At 40.1% G+C, this 10,602-nt stretch overlaps 1 protein-coding gene and 1 pseudogene across 2 annotated transcripts in view; one reads left to right on the top strand and one right to left on the bottom strand.

Moving 5' to 3' along the window:
• The window catches only part of Atad2 (ATPase family AAA domain containing 2), a 45,277-nt gene that overhangs the window by 10,101 nt on the left and 24,574 nt on the right, over positions 1–10,602 (top strand). Inside the window, exons 3-9 of one of the 2 annotated variants that reach the window (XM_021183846.1) lie at positions 853–899; positions 2,422–2,587; positions 2,998–3,100; positions 3,324–3,411; positions 6,060–6,203; positions 7,577–7,694; positions 10,214–10,318. The exons of the other annotated variant lie outside the window; for it this stretch is intronic. Coding sequence (XP_021039505.1) covers positions 853–899; positions 2,422–2,587; positions 2,998–3,100; positions 3,324–3,411; positions 6,060–6,203; positions 7,577–7,694; positions 10,214–10,318 — 771 coding nt within the window. The remainder of the gene's footprint in view (positions 1–852; positions 900–2,421; positions 2,588–2,997; positions 3,101–3,323; positions 3,412–6,059; positions 6,204–7,576; positions 7,695–10,213; positions 10,319–10,602) is intronic. 2 annotated transcript variants of the gene reach the window in all.
• On the bottom strand, positions 6,749–7,136 carry LOC110310734 (annotated as a pseudogene).

Raw genomic sequence — 10,602 nt, 5'->3', positions numbered from 1 at the left:
AAAAAAAAAAAACCACTTGATTGGGGCTGGCTTACAGGTTCAGAGGTTTAATCCTTTATCATCATGGTAGGAAGCATGGCTGCATGCAGGCAGACATGGTGCTAGACAAAGAGCTGAGAGTTCTACCTCTTGATGGGCAGGCAGCAGAAGGGGACTGTGTCACACTTGCGTGTAGCCGGAGCATATTAAAAAAAAAACCTCCACTCGGGAGGCAGAGGCAGGCGGATTTCTGAGTTCAAGGCCAGCCTGGTCTACAAAGTGAGTTCCCGGACAGCCAGGGCTACACAGAGAAACCCTGTCTCGAAATCCAAAAAAAAAAAAAAAAAAATCCTCAAAGGCTGCTGGGTGGTGGTGGCTCATGCCTTTAATCCCAGCACTTGGGAGGCAGAGGCAGGTGGATTTCTGAGTTTGAGGCCAGTTTAGTCTACAGAGTGAGTTCCAGGACAGTCGGGCCTACACAGAGAAACCCTGTCTCAAGAAAGCCAAAAACAAAACAAAACAACCTCAAAGGCTGCCTCCACAGTGACACACTTCCTTTAACAAGGCCACCCCTCCTAATAGTGCTATCTGCCTGGGCTAAGTATCCAAACACACAAGTCTATGGGTGCCAAACCTATTCAAACCACCACAAAGACTGTCTCAAAAAGACGGACAAATATGTTTGTTACTAAATTCAAAACAGACTTGCTTAGCCATAACATATAGATATTGTCAGTGTTTCTTGGGTTTTTAAGTATCCCAGTATTATACTTTCTTGACCTAACTTTCCACTGTAGTTTGTCATATAGAATGTAGAATTTAAATGTCTGTCAATTGCATTTTTAATTCATTTAGCATGTTTTTTTATAATAGGCAATTTGCACGAGAGCAGGCTGATAAAAAAGAAGAGTGCAAAGAAGGTAAGTTGTGCTAATGGCGTTTCACCTTTGTAAAGCATGCAGTTCATAATGTTTGCAGGCTCACTGAAGCACATGCAAAAACCTGTGCACTTTGTTAGACTTGACATAGTATGTAAAAGAAACCATCATATACTAATTTCAGGAAAATAGCCTTTACCCCTAAAAGTTTCTTCAAGTTCCTGTTATGGTTTGGGTAAGAGTGGCCCCTGTAGGCTCATATATTTGAATTTAAAGTACCAAGGAAGTGGAACTCTGGAATTAGAAGGGTTAGGAAGTGTGGCCTTGATGAATAAAGTGTGATGCTGAGGGTAGAGTTTGAGGTTCAAAAGCCCAACCAGGCCCAGTGCATCTCATTCTCTTCCCCTACAGAGCAGGATCTTGTTCTTAGATACTGTAACTACCAGCTTGTATGTCACTGTGCTCCCCACCATGATGATAGAGGACTAAATCTCTGAAACTAGAGTTGTCTTAGTCATGGTGTCCCTTCACGGTAATACAACAGTGACTAAGACACTGCCATATAATCTATCTTGGTTTTTCTAGTTCCTGTCTTGCCCTCAGATTCCAAAGTAACCACCAGTCTGTTCTTTTTTCCTAGACCAGGTTTTCTCCATGTAGCCCTAACTGTCCTGGAACTCCCTCTGTAGACTGAGCAGATCCACCTGCATCTGCTGCCCAGTGCTGGGGTTAGAGGTGTGTGCACCACTGCCGCCCTTGACCAGTTTTCTGTTGCTGTGGATTAGTTTGTTACTTAAGAGGTCTATGTGAGCAAAATCATTCAGGATCTCTGAACTCAGCACTTGATGGTTTTGTAGATGTAGGATGCTCTGTTTGCATGGACACCTGCATGCCAAAAGAGGACATCAGATCCTTTATACATGGTTGTAAGCCACCACGTAGTTGCTGGGAATTGAATTTATTAGACCTCTGGAAGAGCAGTCAGTGTTCTTAATTGCTGAGCCTCTAAGCAGCCCTCAGACTGATCTTTTAACTCAGGACTGCCTGAGCTTCTTGAGGTCAGGGAGTGCAGGCATTGCACCACAGCACCTGCCTTTATCTCTTCATCTTTCAATAGACTTGAGCTGTTATTGATTGTGAGCTATTAAAACTGCTTTAAGCCGGGTAGTGGTGGTGCAGGCCTTTAATCCTGCACTTGGGAGGTACAGGCAGGTGGATTTCTGAGTTCAAGGTCAGCCTGATCTACAGAATGAGTTCCAGGATAGCCAGGGCAACACAGCACACCCCCCCCCCGAAAAATCCAAAAAAAAAAAAAAAAAAAAACCCCCCCCCCCCAAGAAAAAAAGGGAAAAAAAGAACTGCTTTAAACTTTCAAATACAAGTCTTATGACATATCTTCTCTGAGGTGAGGTAGATTACACCATAGGTATATGTTATAACTTAAAAGTTTTCTAGCAAAACAAGTTTAAGATGCTATAATTTTGCTGTGAAAGTTGTACACTTTCAAGTTGTTTTGCTAATACTTATTTAAGATCTGTTTATTTCTCTGTACATATCTATAAAGAGAAAGTTATTCCAGTTCTTCGCTCATTGAGGAATAGAAACATTGCTCCAACCACAGAACATTTGCATGAACAAAATGGAGATGTTGAAGTTCGAAGAAGTTGCAGGATTAGAAGTCGTTACAGTACCATGAACCAGTCTGTGCTATTTGACAAGCTTATAACAAAGTAAGTAAAAGTGTTTAAGATCAAACCTTTTGTGGGTAAAGGATTGTGATGTGGGCACTACTGTCCTTTCTCCCCCTCCCCTGACATGTAAAATTATGTAATTGGCTGTTCTTGAACTCGGATCTCCCTGCCTTAGCCTCCCAAGTGCTAGGATCAAGGTGTGCTAGTGCCCTGGCCTCCTCCCCTCTCTCGCCCTAGATTTTAGGATTGGATAATTATTTTGTGCTTGCATTACAATTGAGCTACATTCCTGACCCCATCCTGAACGTTGTAATCTACTTGATTTGGGTGAAACATACAGGAGAATTAGTAACCTTTATTACATATGTGTGTTGAAATTCTTGGAAAGAAGTATTGAATATATTACCCAAGTAAGCTAATGCCTCCTTGCTGAAATTCTGTTTCTGAAGCACTGCTGAAGCTGTTCTTCAAAAGATGGATGACATGAAAAAGATGCGTAGACAGCGAATGAAGAAGCTTGAAGATTTGGGAGTATTCAATGAAACAGAAGAGGTAACCATTTTTTTTCATTAGGTGGTGACTTAACATCCCATTTAGTGCATGATCCACTTATGAGTAATAATTAATCATTTTATCCAGCATTTGTTGGTTTGTCACAGATAACTACTAGAATTAAACGTTTATAGTATGTCTGCATTTTAAGAATAATTAAAAGGTTTTAATTTTTGTATGAACATATACTAAATATTAATGGCTTTTATTTAAATATTTGTAGAGTAATCTCACCATGTACACAAGAGGAAAACTAAAGGCTATCCAGCGAGCTGATGAAGAAACAACTGATAACCAGGACGGCAGTGTGGGTACGTTTTTTAAAGATTTATTTATTTATATGAGTATACTGTAGCTGTCTTCAGACACACCAGAAGAAGGCATTGAATTCCACTACAAATAGTTGGGAGCCACCATGTGGTTGCTGGGAATTGAAATCTGGAAGAGTGAGTGGTCAGTGCTCTTAATCGCTGAGTCATCTCTCTAGCTCCCAAAGTTAAGCATTTTTAACTTAGTAGGCAATAGCTTCCTTATTTAGATTCTGTGGCATTTATTGTAGTTTCTGGTGTTTATAATTTAAAAGAAATCTAGACAATCAGAAAAGGATACTATGTTTGTTGGAGAAAGTAACTGAAATCAACAGTTTTAAAATAATTGGTTTGCTTGTATAATAAAACTACAGATAGTTTATCATACATCTCTATTTTATTTTAAAGTGATTAAAGTTAATTATGGTACTACATGCATTTGAGACTTAATAGCATATTATATTTTTTATTTTTTATTGGATATTTCATGTATTTACAATTCAGATGTTATCCCCTTTCCCAGTTTCCCCTCCGGAATCCTCTATCCCATCCCCCCTCCCCCTGCTTCTATGAGGGTGCTCATCCACTCCCACCTCACCACCCTGGCCTTCCTCTACTCTGGTAAATTGAGCCTTCACAGTACCAAGAACCTCTCCTCCCATTGATGCCAGATAAGGCCATTCCCTGCTACATATGCATCTGGAACTATATGTCCTCTTTAGTTGGTGGTTTAGTCCCTGGGAGCTCTGGAGGTTCTGGTTGGTTGATATTGTTGTTCTTCCTATGGAGTTGCAAACCCCTTCAACTCCTTCAGTCCTTTCTCACTGGGGTCCCCGTGCTCAATCCAGTAGTGACCAAGCCTGCTCAGTCAGTCAACACATTCTCCATCTCAGGAATAAGGGTTAAAAATAAAAAGACTATTACGCAACATTGTAGCATGACCCCAGCCAGTTCTGAGGTTGAGGTGGGTTTATTTTTTCCCATTCTACTTTTATAACATTTTAGTTACATGCAAGTAATAAGGTCAAGCTGTACAATAAACACAAATAGTCGAGGAACAAGCAAGGCAATAAACAAAGTCATGATCACTCCTAAGGGCTTATCAAGATGACCAAGATATCTATCTGAGCCTACTTCCCTGTCCTAGCCCAAAGTCATATTCATGACTGAAGCCTACATTTGTTCTAGACTAAAATTAGATTCCTGTCTGAGCTTACTTCCTTGTCATGGAGCAGTGTCAGAGTCCTGCCTGAAGAAGCCCATTTCCTTGTCATGACCAATGTCAGATTCCTGTCAAGTGGCCCCAAAAGCTCTCCACACAACAATTGCCTGTGAGCATCAGCCTCTGTATTTGTCAGGCTCTGGCAGAGCCTCTCAGGAGACAGCTGTATCAGGCTCCTGTCAGCACTTCTTGGCATCCACAATAGTGTCTGGGTTTGGTGTCTGTATATGGGATGGATCCTCAGGTGGGGCAGTCAATGTGAGTTCTTTCCTTCGTTCTCTGCTCCACACTTTGTGTCTATATTTCTTTTAGACAGGAGCCATTCTGGGTTAAAAATTGGAGATGAGTGGGTGCCCCCTTCCCTCAACGGAGAGCCTTGCCTAACCTCTGAGTATGGTCTCTAAGGTTCTCCCTCCCCTTTGTTGGGCATTTCAGCTAATCTCATCCCCATTGGGTCCTGGGAACCTCTTGCTTTCCTGACATCTGGGACTTGCTAGTGGCTACCTCCAGATCCCCATTCCCCATTGCCACATACTTCGAAAACAGCTTCCTAAAATAGGTTGGTGAAGGTTATCTTACCATTATCATAAATGTCTTTGTTAGACTGATATAATTCCTATAGCTGAGAACTGAACTCAGTACCTCTGAAGAGGAGCCAGAGTTCTTAACCACTGAGCCATCGCATCAGTCCCTTTACAGCCCTCATCTTCTACTCCTGCATCTAAATTTATATATATATATATATATTACTTTGGATATTCTTTTTTTTTTTTTAAATGTACTTATTTTGTATGTATGAGCACACTGTAGCTGTCTTCAGACACACCAGAAGAGGGCATCAGATCTCACTATACAGGTGGTTGTGAGCCACCACGTGGTTGCTGGAATTTGAACTCAGGACCTTCTGAAGAGCAGTCAGTGCTCTTATCCGCTGAGCCATCTCACCAGCCCCTGAAANCCCCCCCCCCCCCAGACAGGGTTTCTCTGTATAGCCCTGGCTGTCCTGGAACTCACTCTATAGACCAGGCTAACCTCAAACTCAGAAATCCGCCTGCCTCTGCCTCCCAAGTGCTGGGATTAAAGGTGTGTGCCACCATTGCCTGGCTTGAAAAATTCTTAAATGTTGTAAATTCTTTATATGAATAATGGAAAAGCAGGTAAAAAATTTTAAAGATTCCTTTCTCCTAACTCCCTATGTTAAAAATTGTTAATACTTTGTTGAGTATATTGGATATATTTCCTTTGTAAAATTTTCATTACATTGATTTTGTCTGGTGTTGGTAAGAGTGTTATGTGGAAGTCAGAGGGCAGTTGCAGGACTTGATTTTCTGACTTTGTGGGTCCTGGGACTGGAACTCATTTGTTAGTTTGGCAGTTACCCTTACCTGCTGACATCTCTCTGACCTCCTGTGTGTATTCTTAACTATAGAATCATCTGAAGAGGGTGAAGAGCAAGAGGATGATGATGGTGAAGATGATGAAGATGAAGAAGATGGAGAAGAAGATAATCAAAAAAGATACTATCTTAGGCAGAGAAAAGCAACTGTTTACTACCAGTCTCCACTGGAAAGTAGTAAGTACTGAAATGATCTTTGAGGAGGAAGATTAATTCCCTCGTTTTTACTGTCTTTTTGGGGTTTTCCTTTTTTAAAAAACATTTTCTTTATTACACTTAAATTATTCCGTGTGTTATCTGTGTGCACACGGGGCCGCCAATCAGAGGACAGCTTGGAGTCCGCTTGCTGTTTTGTACTGTGAGTCTTAGGGTCACACTCACTTCATGGAGCAGTGCCTTTACTACCTGCTGAGTCTTCTTTCTAGCACTGTTCTGTTGTGTTTTCGTTTTCTAAAAAAAAAAAAAAAAAATTTTTTTTTTTTTCACTTTGCCAAGTGCTCATACTGCTTTTATTTAAGACAGGACATTTCTGTGTAGCCCAGGCTAGCCTCAAACTTGGCGATCACACTGCCTTCACCCTCTTGAGTCTTGGGATTATAGGTGTGTGATGACACCATGCTCTGATAGTATTTATTATTATTATTTTAAACAAAAAGCACAGGGTTTTATTTCTCGCCCACTGGGCAGGGTTCTGCAGGCCTTCGCAGGGCAGGGTGCAGGCTCTACTTGCCAGCGATGAGCGGGTTCTGCTGCACCACGATAACCGAGTCCCCGTGCAGGAACATCTTGGAGATGTAGCAGTCCTTGTTGACAGGCTTGGGACTTCTTCTTGCCCTTGCTGCTCTTGGGGACCTCAGTCTACATCTTCTCATTTTCCAGCACCATGTTGCAGTGCCTGTCAAAGGTCTTCACCCGGACCAGCAGCTTCTTGTTGTGACAGTTAATGAGCACTTGCATGTTGTTCTTGACCGACTGCGTGAGCACTGAGAGGGGACCTGTGTTGAATTCCTCTTCCTCCCGCTTCTGCAGCTCCTCTGGGGTCAATCTCACTCTTGGGTTTATTGAGGAGACTCATGGTGTAGGTTTCCCTCGCAGATCACTCCAGCCTCCAAGCGCGTTGCTCCAGCCTTCCTAATAGTATTTTTTTAATATATTCCAAATTAGATGTAAAAGGGTGGTTTATTCCATTGTCATTTCTTGCTGTTTTGAGATTTTGGGTGTTTTTTCTTTTTTTGTCTTATATATATAAAGATAGGATGTTTTAACATCCTACTTGATATTTTTACGCCTCTATAATCATAAGAATTGTGTGTGGCTAGTGTGTGTTGTATTTGGAGGCCGGGGCTCTTACAGTTGGAGTTTCAGGTGGTTGTAAGTCCCTTTGTCTGGGTACTAGGAGTGGAACCTAGGTCTCCTCAAAGCAACTGCTTGGCAACCGCTGAACTCTCTCTCTCCAGATCCCTACTGTATTTTTAATATCAACCCCATTTTATAACGGACAAAATTACTTTTTTATATTTTCTATTATATATACTCATTTCTTTTTCTAGAACCTCGTCACCAGAGAAAGCCCAACATGTTTTATAGTGGCCCTGCTTCTCCTGCAAGACCAAGATACCGATTGTCTTCTGCGGGTCCCAGAAGTCCCTATTGTAAACGAATGAGCAGGTTAGGTGCTGAAATCGTGAGCAGTTTATAGTAACATAAGTGGTTGTGTTATGACAGGGTTCTAGAGTCTTTGGATTGAGTGTATTAGAATTCTAGAATCTCATCTATGGGAGAGCTCTGGTATGCATTTAGTGCTCTAATTCCCATTACCAGTGACTCTTTGCTTTTGCTTTCATTTAAAAAAAAAAAAAAAGATAATCATTGCCGGGCTTGGTGGCGCACACCTTTAATCTCAGCACTTGGGAAGCAGAGGCAGGCAGATTTCTGAGTTCGAGGCCAGCCTGATCTACAAAGTGAGTTCCAGAACAGCCAGGGCTACAGGGAAATCCTGTCTCGAAAAACCATAAATAAATAAATAAATAAATAAATAAATAAATAAATAAATGTATTAATAACTACTTGATAAGATAATTCATCCCGTTGTAGCATATGAAATGATAGGTCTACTTTTGACTTAGTGTATATTATAGTTAGGCTTATTTTACAAAGGTTATTTCATTTAAAGTTCACATTTAGACTGTAGCCTTTTCTTTATATACTTCTACAACCATAATCTCCCTCCGCGTTAAATATTCTAAGTTATAAAACTTCTAGACTGGATCATACACTGGCCATCTTTTTCTGGATCTGTTTTATAGTTTATTTCTTTTATGTTTTGGAAAAATTGTTTTTATCTCACTAAAGTATTTCCTTTTCTATACATCTCAATAGTTTTCTTTCCAGTTTGTTTACAGGAATAACCTATACTTATTTTCCCATCCTGAGTAGTATAAGGTTTTCTGATACATTAGAATAACCAAGGTTTGAAAGTATTACAGTGGCCTGAAAATAGGAACAAGGACAAGGATGATTTTAAAAAAAAAACAGAAATAAGACTGAAAGAATAGTTTTCAGCTATTTAAACAATTGTCAGGGAGTCTGTAAACTATCTGATCATGTGTTGGTCATGGAAAGTACAACCTTTTTAAGTGTTGAGGAATCTTTGAGGAGAGATGGTGCTTTTTCAAAATAGGTTTTCTGTGTAGCCCTAGCTGTCCTGGAACTCAGATATCCTCTTGCCTCTGCTTCTCAAGTGCTGGGGTTAAAGGTGTGTGCCACCACTGCCTGGTGAAGACTCATCTCTTTTATGAAAAATAAGTATATTTGTATTCTTGTATGTTGTAATTTTGTCAGAATCACAAGTAGACACTATGGGCTTCTTTTTTCATCATCCCTTGTTACCTAACTGAAGGATGGAAGATCAAGAAGGCAGAGCTGCCTGTAAAGATTCTGCACTTTCAGTGTGTTCGTGAACTCATTAGACTGCTGTTAAAAACCATACTTGGTGGTTCAGTCCTCTAATCTCGGATGGAAACTGATGCATGAAGACTGTCAGTTTAAGGCCTGGGTGGGCTACAGAGCAGTTCAAGGCCAGCCTAGTCAGCTTAGCTACAAAATACGGTGTCTCCAAAAAGGGAAATACAGTCTTCAAAGAACACATTCCCAGTGACCTGTTTCCTTAGTTCGGGCTCCACTCTGTAGTGACACGTTCATTATGAGCTCATAAATGGGTTAATCCACTGGCGAGGTCAGCAGTCTCAAGGTCTGCTGATCTCCCAGCAGTGCCACAGTTGGTGACAAGCCTTCAATAGAGAAGCCTCTGGGGTTGAAGGATTCTTTTATTTATAAAACATAATACCTTTTGTTGGTCTACAAGGCTTTGTTGTTTGCTTATAACTTTTACTAGCTTGTGAATTAAACTAGAAACCACCAGTACACTAGTATTTGGCTCTTTGGAATAGGATTGAATTTGAAAATTCTTCTGATATCTTGAGCGAGTTATTTAGCCCTTGAATCTCACTGACTCTGTAAAATGAGCCTACTGATAATGTATGTTGTCTAGAATTTTAATTATGAACAATAAGACTGGTTGGTGTAGCTCAGGGGTAGAGCATTTGCTAAACATATGCAAGGCCCTGGATTCAGTACTTACTAGTTGGGGCAATAGTCAATCAGGTATATGGGAAAAAAGCCAGTAAATACAACATTTAAAATTTTTTTAAATTGTGAAATCTGTCTTAATTCTATGAATATATAGTAACTATATATAATATGAATGTTTTGTGTATTGATGGTAATACTAAATATGCAGGCTTGCACCAGATACTTTTAGCTTCAGGATGATTACAGAAATGGTCTTGGGTTTGTAGATGAATTATTTCCTCATTTATTCTGGCTTTATAAACTATTTCTCAAAACCCTAGCGATCATTTGTGTTGAAATGTCAGATTTTTGGAAATGTTTACGAGGGTTATCATGTAACAGTATCATCTCAAGTTTACATTTTATATATATATATATATATATATATATATATATATATATATATATATAATAAAGATAGGTATTCATATATTTATTATTAAGTGTATATATATATATATATATATATATATATTTAGATCATTAGCTATTTCTGATACTTAGGTCCTCTGCACCTTTTCTGTTTCCTTCATTATGATTTTAATTTTGATGTTTAGGCGAAGGCATGCCATCCACAGTAGTGACTCTACTTCTTCCTCCTCCTCTGAAGACGACTGCTTTGAGAGGAGAACAAAAAGGAGCCGAAATAGAGCTATTAACAGGTGAGCTCTGAGCCTGGTGTGGGGGCTCACACTTGTAATTCCAGCACGCTGGGGCTGAGATCGGAGACCAGTCTGGGCTTTGTGGTTAGCCTGATCTCAACAAAAACAAAATATTGGGGGAGGGGAGGTGGAATGGATGAGTTCTACGGTGATATGACTTTTCAAATACCAAATATTTATTTTTTTTTACAATTATGTATGCATTATGTGTCGTTTATGCATGCATGCATGCCATGGTTTGCCTGTGGAGGTCAGAGGATTGATTCAGTTGGGTTCTCCTTCTG

This window comes from Mus caroli, chromosome 15, assembly GCF_900094665.2.
Source record: "Mus caroli chromosome 15, CAROLI_EIJ_v1.1, whole genome shotgun sequence".
NCBI lineage: Eukaryota > Metazoa > Chordata > Mammalia > Rodentia > Muridae > Mus > Mus caroli.
The sequence above is the reverse complement of the archived record's forward strand: the minus strand, read 5'-3'. Positions and strand labels throughout refer to the sequence as shown.